Here is a 17,261-nt window from a genome sequence, read left to right on the forward strand (position 1 = left end):
GTCGTTCTATTTCATGTCGCTTTGAGCCTGCTACTGCCCGTCCAGCAAATTGGTCTTCTCTAAAAATTCCAACTTTTTGACTTGGTTCGCTTTGATTTCGCTTTCAATTTGCTTAGCGAATTAGCAAATACTTTGTTTCCAATATCTTTTCCATCCCATGCATCTTTAAACACCAAACCTTACAAAAGGTATGGAAATAGGTCAAAGTAACTTTAATGACTCTAAAAAACTAGTTTATTTAATTTGATCTTTACAATAATAATCAAGGAAATTATTGTTATATTACTTGTAAATATGTACGAATAAAATATGTCAAAAAAGTACGTAAATTTGACAAATATCACTATGTTATTTTTATTTTTTGACAGATATCACTACGTTATTTATTTAACTGTATTTTGAAATAAATTATATTATTTCCAAAAAAAATCATTTTATTATATCATTAGTAGGTCCATTCTCATTCGTTGAATATACTATTTTGCTATTGTTAATTATATATTTTAAAAATATTTAAAAAATCAATATATTACTCACGAAGCAATTGCTCATAAATTCTTATAGGGAAATGCTAGATCTCGCGAAAACTAGTATTACGAGAGCCTCAAGAATGACGTGGAACTGCCACTTGCGTGTTACAATGTCTCTCTCATGGGGATTCTGTCTCAAGCTAGTCTTCCATTATTATTTGTCCATTGTTTTCTTCCAAACCGCTACAGTTTTGTATCCACGAATGATTAACCACGGTTTTGAGAAGATGGGGTTTTGAAAGAAGAATTAGAAGCAGCCCATTAGAGTGAATTCCAACAAGGGAGCTTCTATGGTGCAGTCAGAAAACTGACTTTTTTGGAAAAGTTAATTTTGATCTTAATGTTTGATTCATGTTTAAATTGTTGATTACTGATTAATGATCAATAGTAATTCATCTAGTAATGCTTGCAACATCTTTGACTTACAGGTACTATTTTATCGTTGGCATCTTTAACATGCAAACAGAGTTGATGATATTATGTGATAGTCTTAAGTGTTACACTTAAAACAAGGTAGGATAAAATTAGATTAAGTGTAGTCTTGTTAATCTGATGAATTGATGATACTATATTGTTGATATTTGGCTTCAAATTTGTGTTTTAGAGAAACAGAGGAATCGTGACACGATTTCCTCAACGTGTCACGATTTTCTAGGCCGTGAGCATGGTTTTCTGAGTGCTCATTCGTGTCACGATTTTTGGGAAAACGTGACACGATTTTCGGCTTGCTGGGCAAGTTTTCAGGATAAGGTTGGTCGTACCTTGGGTCGTACGTATCAAACGTGTCACGATTTGGACAAACGTGACACGATTTTGACAACTGAAGACTGCTATATAAGTGTTTCTTTGCAGATTTTTGAAGGAGAGCTGGAAGAGAGAGAAACTTGGATTACAAAGGAGGTAACTTTAGGGTTGAGTGTCTTTGTAGTGAGGATCTCTTGGGTTGGGAAACATTGTAAACACCTTGGGTAGTGAGATTTCACCATTGGAAGGATCAAAAGCTTCCTTTTGTGTTTTCTCTTAGGATTCATTGTGAGTGTGGGTGACATGAAAATGGGTAGAAATTAGGTCTTGTTCTTTTGTGAGCTTTTAAGCTAATTTCTTGTAACCCATTTGTATCACTTTCATCTTAGTGGATTGGAGGGCTGCTCTCTCCCCCAGAGTAGGTCATATTGGACCGAACTGGGTTACCACCTTGGTGTGTTTGTTCCTTTCTTTCATTGCTTATCTTTATTGCTTTGATTATGCTTGTGGTGTTGCTCTACACTTAGATTTAGATCTGTTTTTGTTGTTGTTGCTTGGAGACACTTTATCTATTGATTACCACAGTCCTTTGCTCCACACATCTTTGTTATTCATTAGTGTGATTTTGTCCGAATTCACAACATATATGGACTGAACTTTTGATGCCACTGTACAAACAGTGAGGTGTTACTCATTACATTTTTGATGCTATAGTGTTAACTTCACCAAAAAAGTCATTCTCATGACTTCACCATAGAATTTTCCAAACAAATTTAAATTTTAAGTAATCATGGTAACATGCATGAAGGTGGTATTCTAGAGCAAGATTGTATTCAACATAAACAACTATGCTATTTTCTTGTGGAACAAAGGTGTTGAAGTGTTGGTGTTGTGAGAGATGGTGATGTCTTTGGGTGAGTTGTGAATATGGGTTGTCTAGATTGGGTATTATTGACCGTGATGGTTTTCTTTTGCTTTATAAAACATAGCATGTATATGTTAATTAGACTTATGAAGTTTCGGTTATAAAACTCAAAAATACATATGCTAGTGGAATTTTCCGAAACATTTTTCGGGACATATAGCACAGCTGATTCTTTTTTTTTTTTTGAGGGAACACTGCTGATTCTTATATACTACATTAAATTTATGCAGTTTTTTACATTTTTTTTAAAAGAAAAAGGAAAAAATATAGAGAAAATAGGATAAGGTCTTGTCAAAATAGGATAATATTTTCAAAATATAAAAACGAAAAGTGTATGCAAGAGCAATGTGTTGTATTTATTTTGCAAACTGGGTATAGTTGTACTCGGTAAAAAAAAAAAATCAAAGAGGAGACAGTTGAAAAGTAGCAATACTTAAGCACCGTTAAGAAAGGGTTGAACTCAAGTGGAATATTAACTTTAGTTAAGTACGAATTGTTCATGAGTAGGCAAGTGTTGGACTCAAGTGAAAAACGAACTTTAATTAAATACGAATTATTTGCAAGTATCAAATATATAATCATGCAACAAGACTTATTTTTTCAGGAAATGGAACAAGACTTTATTGAATAATCTAGTATTACAAGATCGCATCACTCAAATGAAAAACAATGTATTCCACACTATCATCAATCAATTGTTATTTGCAAATTCTCTGAACGCTCTGGAGCTTTGAGTAAAAGTTGTGCACGTCTACGGCGACGCTCAGTATCCCCATCTTCATTCCACAACTTAATATTAATCTGTTCCAAAGCTTTCCCTTTCATGAGAAAGCAACAAGTCCTAAGTTCTTGGCTTGTGGCTCTCGATTCAAATATTTCTATCACCTTCAAAGTATTTTGCAAGCATTGAGCAAACACTCGACGCGTTTGCCAAAATTTCTCAAGGTCTGTAAGATAGGGAAGTCTATAGTCCTGTAATATATACGAGAAAACATTCAAAAGTGTTAAAAATCAAATCACATAACTATATATCAATAACTACTATGTAAAATATTGAGAGAAAATGAGAGACATGAAATGTAACGTATTTGACTCACCTTAAATATAACTTGTTGACTTATGTCCAATGTGAGTTTTTCAAGCAACGGGCAACTGTTAAGCAAGAATTCAAATCCACAAAGCTCATATTTATGCATTTGAGTTTTTAGAATCAAATGTTTGACATTCAAATAAGTTTTTGTACTCACTGTCACTAGGTCACCTGCAGATGGAGCAACCTTTTTTGTGCATAACAAAAGACAAAATGTTTAGAAGTAACCTTAATAACAAATATCACTGTAAAATTAATCTATACTCACAAATTGAATGTTAACTAAATCAATAAAATTAGTGTACCTGGAGTAGATAGCTGCAAACCGTTAGAATCTTAGCATCTTTGAAATCAATCAGTATTTGACATAGTCCATTGGCATGAAGTTTATTGAATTTTGTTTCTGTGGAAAAATCAATGTCTACCTCTTCTATAACATTTGGACTTACACATATCTCTGAAGTAAACACATCCCCAGAATACTTGAAGTATTTAAGATTTGGTGCATCTAATTTGATATACTGCGTATCGCACTTGTTTAGCACCAATCTTTTTAACCCAAGTTGTACAATATCTTTGAGATCGAAGTCCACCAAATCCCAACACCTCTTCAGACTCAAATTCTCAATAGTCTTGCAAGTTGATAACAACGTTTTAAGAGTATTGCTGGGAACTTCAATCCAACCCAAAGAAAGGTCTTTGAGTGCACCAAAGTTAAGAAAATTCGGCATATCAAAACCACATGAATATAATTTTAGTGATTCGAGCACCGATCCGAGTTGATAAACATGTGTTGGCAATTGGAACAGCGCATGTTTATCATCCAAATCATTCTCATTCCATTTAGGATTAGAGAAATCAAAAGTTAAATCTTTCACACCGCGTTGTGTCACGAAAGCAACACAACGTTCGATTGTTTCCCCACAAGTTTGAGGGTTCGAAACCGTGAGAGAAAACTTGTTAATTCGACGGCAAGTGAAGTGTGCAATCCAATTTTTGATAAAGTCGATGAAAACTTCTCTTTGTGCTTGTTTGATGTCATCCGAAGTTGAATCGACAAAAAGGTTTTCGTTTAAGTCAATGTTCTCACCGGATTGTTGTATCCTTAACCATTTTTTGTTAAGGATACATGTTGCAACGGCTAAGAGTATGATAGAAATGATTGCGGGAAGAAGTGATTCTGGTAACAAAGAGAATATGTCATTGTTTTCTCTTGCCATTGTTATGGTTTTGGATAAGAAGACGGAAATAATTATGTAAGTATGGTTTCTGATGAATACAAGTATGGTTGATTTGTGAGTCTATGGGGGTGTGTGTATTCATTTATATAGATTTGAATAGGTGTAAGTTCCAATGCATAAAGATACAACCGTTGAAAATTAAGGTATTGTTGAATTCAAGGTATTAAATTTTGGTCTTAATTTTGGATTGATAGTTTTTCTATATTGACCAAAAAAAATGAATTTAATGTTTGATCAAAAAAATAAATTAATGATGATCCGTCTGTCTCATAATAAGTGAGTCATCTACAACAAAAAAAAGAGTCCCAAAATAATTAACTCATTTTATTCTTTAATACAATATTAATTACTTTTTTCAATTATAGCTCTAATTAATATTACTTTCATCACTCTCGATTCAATATATTATACTTTGAATTTATGATAATGGAGAATACACCAATACACCATCTTTTCACTATTATAAGCAAAAATCAATATTTTACAATCATTCAATTAATGATGTATATGATCTTTATTATAGATCACATACATCAAAACCATATTTCTCTCTTTCACTTATACTATTTTTCTTAATATGTGTGAAATGAAAAAAAGCTCAATTATAATAGGACGGAGGGAGTATACACTTTTGGAGTAATAAATTGAAGTCATATAGAAGCTTAATTATGTTGCAATAAGATGCAACCTTTGGTCAAAGAAGCATTTTCGCAATGAGTTATGATTCTCTCCATTTATGATTTTCTCCGTTTCTTCTATTTGGAGAGATAAAGAGACACAAAATTTTGAAAAAAGTAAAAAAATAATTGGACCCGCTTATGAGTTAAGATCATCTCCATTTATTATTCTCTCTATTTGTTCAATTACCAAAGTTTTGGTTTATAAATATTTAATTAATGTATCAAATTCTAGAATTGTGTGCATTTATATATCATTTATTTATTTGAAAATTATAGTAATGGAGATTGTCATTTTATTTAAGAAATTGAGAGGATCTCAACCCAACTACCCATTTTTTATGTTTATCTCTTTTTAAATGGCATCCTCCATTTATTTTCATAAATGGAGGGCTGGAAATGAGTCGAGTCAAATCGAACTTGTTTGAGCTCAACTCGGCTCGTCAAGAATTGGCTCGATTCGAACCTCGGTTCGAGTTTGGCACGAACTTTTTTTCTGCTCAAGTTAGGCTCGTTTAAAGTTCACAGACATTTTGGTTCGGCTCATTAGGTTCAATTCGTTTGTTCAAAGCACATAACTTTATGAATGAAAATGAGTAAAGTCACTTGAACCACGTAACTCAAAAGTCAAAGAATTTAGCTATTATTACACATAGTAATTAACACTGGTATGCAACCACCAAATCCAGTTTTGCCTTCTTATGTCATTTGTTTCTCTTATTATAGATAGATAATCATATCCTCCATTTTTTATGCATGTTCCGATGCGGAGCTATTTTAGTTTTGAAATCCTTAAAAACTACAACTCTGTGTATGGTGTTGTCTATCAATTTTAAAGTAGCTCATTATTATCCTGTTATTGCTAAGTGTTTGTCTTAGTTTTTAAGTATTATATATATATATATATATATATATATATATATATATATATATATATATATATAGGGGTTGTTAACTTGCACCCACCTAAAAACACTAAGGTGCAAGTTAACAAGCTGCACCTACTTGTACTTTACTAAAACACCATTTTGTCTCTATTAAACTTTATTTTAATTAAAAGGACATTTTTGTAAATAGCATAAATAATATTTGTTTATAATAGAAAAACATGGGTGTTTTAGTAAATAACTAGTAGGTGCAAGTTAACAAGCTGCACCTACTTGTACTTTACTAAAACACCCTTTTGTCTCTATTAAACTTTATTTTAATTAAAAGGACATTTTTGTAAATAGCATAAATAATATTTGTTGGGTGTTTTGGTAAAGGAAAATGCTACTTCTCAAGAAAAATAGCTTCAAGAATTTTTCAAGAAATAGTTGGCAAATTTTAATTGGATGATTTATTTGTCCACTTCCTATTTTTCAGCCACACCTCCTTGAATTGTGGCAAATAATGCATCGTGATTGGCTATTCTTTATTCTTGAAAAATTCTTGATGTTATTTTTCTAGAGATATAGCATTGCTCTTTGGTAAATAACTAGTAGGTGCAGCTTGTTAACTTGCACCTTAGTGTTTTTAGGTGGGTGCAAGTTAACAGCCCCCTATATATATAATCGAGTTATCTCGTGAACCAAACGAGTCGAACTACTTATAGCTCAAGTTCTGCTCAATTAGTTGACGAACTTAATTTTCAGCACAAGTTCGGCTCATTTGGTTCATGAACCAAGTTCGACGAATCAATTGTCGAATCGAATTACGAACTCTAATCAAGTTGGTTCGGTTCATTGCCAGCCCTAATGGAGAGGATCCTTACTCGATTAAAAAAGTGGATAACTTTTTTCCAAAAAAGATAAAGGAATAAAAAGGAGAAAGTTGAAGAGAAATTAAACTACCAATGTTTGCAAAATAGGTTGTGAAAATAGCAAGACGACATAACATATATCTAAAACATGGAAACTTTTATGGTACACTTACAATTCAGAAAGAAAGAAAAAATCATTTCATTTTTTTTTTCAACAAAAAAAAAATCATTTCATTGTTTTTAAGAATCATACTTAATTTTTTACATTTTATCGTAAAATATAATCAATAATATCGATTATGAGTAATAAAAATTCAGAATAATTTTCCTTCAAAAAAAATCAGAAAATGTAATTTAATTTTTCCGACAATTTTGTTAAATAAGATTTGATTATGAGTTAATAAAAAAAATTGAAGGGAAACAACTGATTTAACTATTAATTTAAAAAATTTAGTGCATCGATAGACTCAAGTTTTCGAATGAACCATAGAATTTGCCTCCTTCAAAAACACATATATCCAAAACATAATGTTTAACGGAAATGACCGAACATTAGCATTATGGAACTTCTCACTTAATACTGAAGAAGACTTTATTGAATAATCTAATATTACAAGATCACATTACTCAAACCATATTTAAAAAAAAAAAATGAAAAACAATGTATTTCACACTGTCAAATTGATATTCGCAAATTCTTTGAAAGCTTTGGAGCTTTGACTAAAAGTTGTGTACATATCCATGGCACCACGGCGATATTCCACGTTACCATCTTCATTCTAGGGCCAGTACAAGGGCCAAGAAATCCAAACAAAGGGTTTTTAGGCTTCAAAATTTTGGGAAAAAAAAAGGCCTAAGAAAATTTAATTTGGTTATAAATATATATAGACTGGTAAATAAATTGTAGACATTTTCATAGTTTAACTGGTTATTGAAAATGCATCAAATACTCTTGGTCATGAGTCAAAATTTTGGACAACATAAATTTAATTTTTTTTTTAAATATTTTGTAAGTAAAATTTATTTTAAAAGACCTCATTAACAATTTTTCTTTAGACCTTTTGATATATTGGACAGACCCTCCTTCGTTCCACAACTTAATATAAATAATAATAATATGTTCCAAAAAAATTCCTTGCATATAAGAGAGCAACAAGTCATAAGTTATTCATCTGTGGCTCTCAGTCCAATTACTTCTACCACCTTCAAAGTATTTTGCAAGCATTGAGGAAACACTCGACGAGTTTGCCAAATTTTCTTAAGGTCAACATGATATGGAAGTGTATAGTACTGTAATATATATATATATATATATATATATATATATATATATATATATATATATATATATAAGCAAACATTCAAAAGTGTTAAATATTGAGAGAAATAGAGACATGAAATGTAAAGTATATTTGACTCACCTCAAATATAACTTGTGGACATAATGTGCAATGTGAGCCTTTGAAATGCTCTAACTTTGCTTTCAGTTAGTGTACTTGCATCGCATTGCTTTATTCTAGTATAATCATGTCCAAAATTGACAAAAAGGTGTCGAAAATAGAACGTAATAGCTTCCTCGCATAATTTGTGATATGAACTATATTTACATATAATTGGTGATCTCATATAGATTGCTTGTAAAACAAGTCGATAAGTACCATACAAAAGCTCTAATTCCACTCTTAGCAATTATGCAACCAAACATTAATGAAGTTACCGGGTGGCACTTCAGTACCATTGAAAAATTAATGGTATGGTGACATTACCAATCAGAGGCTGACACGTGGCACATAGTCATTAAAATAAAACAAAAAACAAAAAGTCATTTTAAGTGAAAAGAACCAAACGTGATATAAGCTTTCCTCCTTCTTTCTCCCTTGCCTCTTCAACCCAAAAGCCACCACCACCACCACCGGTTTTCTTCACCGTCCGCCGCAATAACCTTCAACCACCACCCTCTGCCGTACCTTCGAACATCAATCTGTCACAGGCCGCCGGAGATTCACATCCCTCCTTGTCAATCTCATATTCACATCCCACAGATTTTATTCATCAATAATATCATTTTTTTCAATTTATTTTTTGTTTAGTATTCTGCTTTCTCATGGTTTCTTTAGAACAATAAAATCAATTTTGGTTGAATTAATGAGAAGGTATACTTGTGATGATACTGATATAATAATGAAAGTTGCATACTAAGCTACATACGATTTTGAAAGAAAAGAGGAGGTAATGAAAGTTGCTTGAAAACAATAGATCATAATAATTGGCCAGTGAGGATTCAAATAATTAAAATGAGAAACACATTCATTCTGTGGCTGGTTAGGAGGTGCAGCTGTTGTCATGACAGTTTGGCTGCCCGTGCTGTGTTTAGCTCGGCTGCTGTCATGAGAGCACATGTTTTGTTGGCCGAAGGTGCTGGTTTTGGGGCTAATGTTTACTAATTTCTGCCTTATTGAAAAATATGAACAAGATGGTCAATTTAATTTCAAGCTTTAGATCACTAAGTATTGATATGCTGTTTAGTGTTTACTTCAATGCTTCTGTACACTCAAAAGAGACAAATATCTTCAATTTTGCAAGCCATATCAGTTTTATATGGAATAGATCATAGTCACACGGTTCGCAATTCGCTTCGGTACGTGGTACGAATTCGGGTACGCGGTTCGCCACTCTTAAAGAATTCGGTACGCAAGGGGTATACAGAGTCGGTACGCTTGGGTTCGTTGTAAGTTTAAATTTAATAATCAGTATACTATTGATAACAAAATTATTTAATTAAAAATATAAAATAAACAATGAAAGTATTAATACCATCAATAAAAATAATAAAATTTAACCTTTACAAAAATTTAGAGTTATAGAGGTTTGAAAGCATGAGTACTAGTAGTTCAAATTGTCCCACATCGGCTAGTACAACAATATTGAGTGGAAGGCTATGTTATAAATAAAGAAGCTTTGTATTGCATTTCATATTGAATAACCAAGAGATTCACATGCCATTAATTGGTGGGACCAGGGCTTATTTCCTTCCTCTTTTCAAGAGCAGGATCACTTCCCTATGCAATCTCTTAATTAGTTCAAGTTTTTTAGCGTGGTTCGCTGGTACGTGTATTTCCAAGAATTCCCTTGCGAATTTTGGCGAACCGGTTCGTGAAAGTACCGCGAACCGGTTCGTGCGAACCCGGTTCGCGGTTCTCAGGCTAGTACACAAATTCTGTGACTATGGAATAGATTCTCACTTAAAATGGCTTTTGGATTGAAGAGGCAAGGGAGAAAGAAGGAGGAAAGCTGATATCGTGTTTGGTTCTTTTTCAATTAAAATGGCTTTTTGTTTTTTGTTTTATTTTAATGACTATGTGCCACGTGTCAGCCTCTGATTGGTAATGTCACCATACCATTAATTTTTCAATGGTACTGAAGTGCCACCCTGGACACCTGAAGTTACCGTACCATATTTTATCTACTTACAATTTTTATGCTACCAAATTTGCCACGTCAAATTTCTCCTATGAAGAGGAAAAAAGTGGGTGCAGATCCTCTCCATTTCCACTACAAATGGAGATCTCAATTTCTTTCTATTTCCATTGGACACGTGGCTTTAAATTGTTTGAAGGGTGGAGATTCAATTGTTACTAATTTTATTGTTTTTTTGATGAGAAAACTGAAAACAGTTCAGATTCTGCAACATTCCCATGGAACGCCGCCGTCTTTCAATTACAAAACACCGCCATTTTCAATTACAGAACGCCATCGCCGACTGCGTCCTCGTGCCTTTTGTCTCCAACACACATCGTCCTTCCGTCACAGCACCGTCTCATCCTGTCAACGGTTGCAGCAAGGAAAACAATTGAAGAAAAATCTAATGAGTTCAATGATAACGGAGGGCGAATGGGGTGATGACCACCAGTATGTTCTTCCTTCCCTTGATGTTATTGAGAATCGCCATTCTGAGACTGGCCTTTAACAAAGAACGACCGTGACTAGGCAGTGGTATGACGAGGAAACAGATAGGGAGACAAACGTTAACGACGCGATGGACCAGCGCCGTCTTCTACAAAACAGATTCGCTGATGGATGAGCAAGCCGGCGATCGAAGACTGACGTCGCGAGACAACAGGGATGGAATGTTACAGAATCTGAACCATTTTCATTTTTTTTAATAAAAATTAATAACAATTGAATCTCCACCCTTCAAACATTTTAAAGCCACGTGTCCAATGGAAATAGAAAGAAATTGAGATCTCCATTTCTAGTGGAAATGGAGAGGATCTGCACCCGAAAAGAAGTAAGGAATAAGTTCATCCTTCTAGAAACCTATTTATATACTTTCAATGGAGATACTGTAAGGGCATCGTTTAAGTAAGTTTTTCGTCTCTTAATAATTATCAATATTTGCTTTTTGTCCTCATAAAAGAAAGCTACATCCCTATAAACTTTCTACATTCAGTTTTGTCCCTGCTAAATTTATATTTGTTTATCGATCCTTAACCTTTTGAACTATTTGAATGATTTTTTTTTTCAAACATGTTTAGAACATTATAAAATGTTCCTTTAAAAAAAACTCAAAACTTGATTTCTAGGTCTATATTTTTATTAATTTTATCTTGAACTTTTATCGCATTCAAAAGTTCATATTTAATTCATCCGTTGTTAAAAAATTATAATTTTTTATAAAAGAATGTTTGCAAAAAATCATTCAAAAATTTCAAAAGTTTCAGGATAATTAAATAAATTTGAATTCAACACTAAAATTGCTTGTTGGAAAATTTTATAGAGACATAAACATACCACATTTTTTTACGAGGACAAAAAAATGGTAATTTTATAAGTATTGAAAACAAATTTAACCTTTAATAATATAAAATAGCTAGTTTTTGTGAAAAATTATATATTTAATGCTTTAGAAATTGAAATACTTTAACTTTTTCCATAAAGATTCTTTTATTTAGAATCCTTAGACAATGTTAAGACACTCGTAACTAAGACCCTTATTTTCTTTTTGTCCTTCAACCTTAGCCTTTTTTATTTCATTGACATTGTAGGTTTATAATTTCTAAAATGATAAGAAATATTTTTTTATAGATGAAACAAATCTAAATGGACTTGGTACGATGGTTTTCAATTATTCTCATAGTTTAAGTATAGAAAGAATGTTGTGTTTACATGAATTGATCAAAAACATTCAAACGGGAAAACAAGAACATAGATAATATTGAGAGATTAATTGTTTCATCAATTAATCATCTAATGTCCTTTCTTATTCAACTATATACTCCTCTTATTTTAATTATACATTCCCCTATCTCCCTCCATCGATCTCAATGTCTCGCATATAACGGAATGTCTATTATATTCTCTAACTTCCTATGTCTCGCCTAATTAGCTGATATAATAGCTTAAGGTTCTTATAGTGTGTGTGATTGTAAACCTAAATTGATGTCTCACAACTAACATATACAGATGAATTTACCCATGTACATGTCTAGCACTCTCTAAATCAAAAGATCAATTTTGGATTTCATAGAAACGTATAAACTACAGAAATGGAAACATAGATACAAGAAGAAGAAGAAAAAAAAAGGATTTATATATAACCAGCCATATCATGTATCCACATTAGAGTCATCGAAAACTACACATAATTCCAACAATAGAGAGAATTAGTTAGACATAACCTTACAAGACATATCACGAAGAAAAGAGAATCAACATTAAAAATGATGCCTCAAACTTCTCCATCTTTAAGCTCTCTCCTTCTTCACTACAAGAAAAAAGTTGATTTGGGACGGAATATTTTGTCGCACAACAGTGTAAATTTCCGTCACAATTGAAATTTGGGACGGAATTTGCGAGCATTTATTTTTGTCGCAAATCCTGCTGTCGCAATTTATTTAGTTAAATGTATTTTGAAATAAATTTTTTTATTATTTCATTAATCGGTTCATTCTCATCGATTGAGTGTATTATTTTTGTTATTTTTTTTAACAGACAAAAATGAATTATATTAACATTGACATAGTAATCTCCTTGGCACAAGGCATACCAAAGAGACCACTAAAGATTACAAGTTGTCAACCAAATAATTACAAAAGATGATTAGCCAATGCCCAAACAAATTAACGGGACTCGACCACCACTTCTGAATGCCATAAACAAAATTGGTGTTCTTTACTTTCAACCACCAAAAAGAATAATACTTTGCTATTGTTAATTATATATTTTAAATGAGAATCTATAAAAGAATTTTTTTTTTTGACTTATATAAAACTAAAAGAAATTATATATGTTAAGAAATTTATTCAAAAAATTACTATATTACCTTTTTTTTTAAAGATGCTATATTACCTTATAATCAATAGAAATATATTTGATGGTTGTGATGACGTGATGCAAATCTATACAAATATTACTCATTAAGCAATTCCTCATAATTTTTATTTTAAGGAATCCTCATAAATTCTTATATTCTACATTAAATATATGGAGTTGCTTATATTTTCTTTTAAAAAGAAAAAGGAACGAATATAGAAAAAATATGAAAACATGTCTAGAAATATAAAAGAAAAAAAAAGTGTATTTATTTGCGAACAGGATGAGTATTAGCCGATAAACAAAATGTATAACTTAGCCGATAAAAAAAATGTATAACCGGTTTTCGCTGTCATTAATATCATTTAGCCGATAAAAAAAATGTATAACTTTTTTTCCATAAAAAAAAAAAAAGAATAAAAAGAAGAAAGTTGAATTTAGTCACCTTTAAGCAAGTATGTTTTTTATTTAATTATTTTAACATCAAAAGAAACTTAATCCAAAGTACCATAAGTCTTTTCACATCAACAACAATGAAGAGAAATTAAATTACCAATTCATCCATAGTGCTACTTTTAAATATTTGCAAGATAAGTTGTAACTTAATACTGAACAAGACTTTATTGAATAAACTTTAGTTAAGTACATTAAAAAAATCTAATATTACAAGATCACAATACTCAAACCACATTAAAAAAAAATGAAAACAATGTATTCAACACTATCATCAATCAATTGATATTCGCAAATTCTTTGAACGCTTTGGAGCATTGACTAATAGTTGTGCACATCCACGGCGAAATTCGACCTTACCATCTTCATTCGACAACTTAATATTAATCTGTTCCAAAACTTTTCCTTGCATAAGAAAGCAACAAGTCATAAGTTCTTCATTTGTGGCTCTCAATCCGATTACTTCTACCACCTTCAAAGTATTTTTCAAGCATTGAGGAAACACTCGACGAGTTTGCCAAAATTTCTTAAGGTCTACTTGATGGGGAAATGTATAGTCCTGTAATATAAACGAGCAAACATTCAAAAGTGTTAAAAATGATCAAACCATATAACTATATATCAATGACTACTATGTTAAATATTTAGAAAAAGAGAGACATTAAATGTTAAGTATTTTATGACTGACCTCAAATATAACTTGTGGACTTATGTCCAATGTGAGTTTTTCCAGCAATGGGCAGCTTTTGAGCATGAATTCAAATCCACAAAGCTCATAGGGATGCATTTGAGTCTTTAGAATCAAATGTTTTACATTCAAAGCACTTTGCATCCGCTCCGATTCATCTCCGGATGGAACAACCTTTTTTATAACAATGTTTAGAGGTAACAATAAAAACATCAATTAGAAAAAAAGATCAATTCAAAAAGTTGATTCATATGAGATATTTAAACGTATGCACAAAGTAACCTACAATTTCTAAACACAAGCAAGAAATTAATTAAAATACATGCATAATCATTAACAAGAATTCAATTAAAAGAGTACCTGGAGTAAATAACTGCAAACTGTTAGAATCTTGGCGGCGGAGAAATCATGAAGGATTTCGCAGAGTTCATTGCCACGTTCATGGAAATCTGATTCTTGAGAAAAATCAATGTCTACCTCTTCTATAGCCCTTACATTTACATCTGAAGTAAACACAGCCCCAGAATATTTGAAGTATTTAAGATTTGGTGCATTAAATATGAAATACTCAGAATCACAATTGTTTACCACCAATCTTGTTAATCCAAGTGCTTCATCTCCCAAATCAAAGTTTGCCAAATTCCAACAATTCTCAAGACTCAAACTTTGAATCGTCCTACAAGTTGATAACAAATTTTTGAGAGTTTTGATTTTAACTTCAATCCAACCCAAAGACAAATCTTTGAGTGCAACAAAGTTATGAAGATTTTGCATATCAAAACCACATGAATACAATTTAAGTGATTCAAGTGATGATCCGAGTTGATAAACCTGCGTTGGCAATTGGAACAACGCATGTTTATCATCCAAATTGTTATCTTCCCATTTAGGATCAGAGAAATCAAATGTTAAATCTTTCACGCCTTGTTGTGTCGCGAAAGCAACACAACGTTCAATTGTTCCCCCACAAGTTTGAGGGTTCGAAACCGTGAGAGAAAACTTGTTAATGTCCCGGCTAGTGAAGTGCGCAATACAATTTCTGATGAAGTCGATGAAAAATTTTCTCTGTGCTTCTTTGATTTCATCGGAACTTGAATCGACAAAGAAGTTTTCATTGAAATTGATGTGGTCTTCGGACTGCCATATCTTTAACCAGTTTTTGTTAAGGATACTTGTTCTCCTTGCGGCTTCTTCGGAAGGTAGGAAAGAAACGATTGCAAGACGAAGTGATTCTGGAATCAAAGAAAACATATCCATGTTATTTTTTGCCATGGTTTTGAATATGAATATACGATAATAATATGTAGTGTTAGTGTGTTTAGTGATAATGGTGAATTATTTGGGCATAGGGTGTGTGTATTTATATAGAACGATCAATGTATAGAGATGCAACCTTCGGAAGAAACGTTTTGGTGAAACGGTGTTATGATGATATTTTTCCTTTTAATTTTTGATTGATAGCGCTTCATCTATAGACATGTCATAATGTTTCGGTTCGAAAAAGCTAATAGTAGTAATAATTTAAGAGATTAGTTAAGGAATGTCTAACAAGGACGTTGGTTAATGATTTTGCAAAAATAAATTTTGTACTAATTTTTTTTGGTTGTGCTAACTTGTATCTTAGGGGATATGATAAGGAAATAAAAATGGAAATTTTATTTTATAAATTTTGTACTAATTTTTTTTGGTTGTGCTAACTTGTATCTTAGGGGATATGATAAGGAAATAAAAATGGAAATTTTATTTTATAAAAATAAAAAATTTATTAAAAATTAATGCATGATCTTTAAGACTAGTATCATACTCTCTGTCCCATATTAATAAAATTTCTCTAACTAATTTCACATATATTAAAAAATTTGATATTGTAGTTAATGTGTAATGTGTTAATTTTATGTTCTTGTGGGCTTAGCTCAGTTGATATGGACAATGCATAATATATGCAAGGTCCGGGGTTCAAATCCCAGCCACCACAAAAAAAAATTTATGTGTCTATATTACTAAATTTCCCTAAATTTGTATGTATTTAATTTGATTTTTCATATTTTAAGACAAGTTAACAATAGTAGTTAAAATTATGTTTGAAAATAATAATAAATGCACATAAAGGTTTATATTTCAGAACAAATATCGAGTTTAGTGCATATGTTAGCGGTTGCCTTTTTATTATGGGAATTGCTAACTAGTACTCTCTCTGGTCATTATTATAAGAAAAATTTCACTTTTTAGATACATTGAATAATTAATGTATCTAGTCTATAATAAAGACTAGATAAAATTAATGTATCTAAAAAGTGAAGTTTTGCTTATAATAGTGAGCGGAGAGAGTACCGCGGAGGCATTGGTTAAGGAATGAATTATAGTAGGTATTGCATTGAAAATTGTGTAATTAATTCTTCAAAAGTCAAAAAGTGTCATTTTCAATTTTAATTTTTTTTTCTTCCTTAACCAGTACCCCAGAAACACCGGTTAGTATGACGCTTTTATTATATATAGTACAAATTAAAATTATTTCTTATGATTTTTTAATCAGTTCTTAGGACACTCATTATTAGATGTGATTTTTGAATAAACTAATTTTACACTCAAAAACCCTAAATAGCCAAAAAAGGATAAAAAAGAAATGAGAGGCAGAGAGCGTGAGAGGGGCGGCGGTCATGGTGATTATCATGGTCGACCGTTCCGGTCCTTTTCACCTGTTGAGAGTTTGTTCAGGGGGGGTAGGGATTCAAGCAGGGTGCCACAAATGGGGGGGGATGGGGGAAATTGGTTTGATGTGAGACCGCGGCGTCGGAAAGCGTTGCGACAGGACGATCGAGGTCAGGACAGACAGTGGGAGGCATCTTGGTTCGATGGCAGA

The 17,261-nt window shown here is 32.0% G+C and overlaps 2 protein-coding genes across 2 annotated transcripts; both read right to left on the reverse strand.

Moving 5' to 3' along the window:
- Window positions 1–2,796: 2,796 nt before the first annotated feature.
- Window positions 2,797–4,544, reverse strand: LOC146957840 (putative F-box/LRR-repeat protein At5g54820). The gene is made up of 3 exons (XM_085728429.1): window positions 3,595–4,544; window positions 3,297–3,476; window positions 2,797–3,171 (listed from the first exon to the last, which is right to left on the reverse strand). The coding sequence occupies exons 1-3, from the start codon at window positions 4,507–4,509 to the stop codon at window positions 2,887–2,889; spliced, it is 1,380 nt and encodes a 459-aa protein (XP_085584555.1). The 5' UTR covers window positions 4,510–4,544; the 3' UTR covers window positions 2,797–2,886.
- Window positions 4,545–13,851: 9,307 nt separating this feature from the next.
- Window positions 13,852–15,673, reverse strand: LOC146957841 (putative F-box/LRR-repeat protein At5g54820). Its single transcript, XM_085751213.1, has 3 exons — window positions 14,762–15,673; window positions 14,402–14,575; window positions 13,852–14,272 (listed from the first exon to the last, which is right to left on the reverse strand). The coding sequence occupies exons 1-3, from the start codon at window positions 15,671–15,673 to the stop codon at window positions 13,988–13,990; spliced, it is 1,371 nt and encodes a 456-aa protein (XP_085607339.1). The 3' UTR covers window positions 13,852–13,987.
- Between the last annotated feature and the right edge of the window lie 1,588 nt (window positions 15,674–17,261).

Source organism: Medicago sativa, chromosome 1 (assembly GCF_051527215.1).
Source record: "Medicago sativa cultivar Bolivia chromosome 1, Bolivia_mono, whole genome shotgun sequence".
In the NCBI taxonomy this organism is placed as follows: Eukaryota; Viridiplantae; Streptophyta; class Magnoliopsida; order Fabales; family Fabaceae; genus Medicago; species Medicago sativa.

Excerpts from the sequence above, each read along its gene's own strand:
- LOC146957840 (XM_085728429.1), bottom strand. The coding sequence starts at position 4,509 with ATGGCAAGAGAAAACAATGACATATTCTCTTTGTTACCAGAATCACTT. Across the intron at positions 3,477-3,594 it reads TTTGCAGCTATCTACTCCAG|GTTGCTCCATCTGCAGGTGA; the intron begins GTACACTAATTT and ends TGCACAAAAAAG. Across the intron at positions 3,172-3,296 it reads GTCAACAAGTTATATTTAAG|GACTATAGACTTCCCTATCT; the intron begins GTGAGTCAAATA and ends TATATATTACAG.
- LOC146957841 (XM_085751213.1), bottom strand. The coding sequence starts at position 15,673 with ATGGCAAAAAATAACATGGATATGTTTTCTTTGATTCCAGAATCACTT. Across the intron at positions 14,576-14,761 it reads TTTGCAGTTATTTACTCCAG|GTTGTTCCATCCGGAGATGA; the intron begins GTACTCTTTTAA and ends GTTATAAAAAAG. Across the intron at positions 14,273-14,401 it reads GTCCACAAGTTATATTTGAG|GACTATACATTTCCCCATCA; the intron begins GTCAGTCATAAA and ends TTTATATTACAG.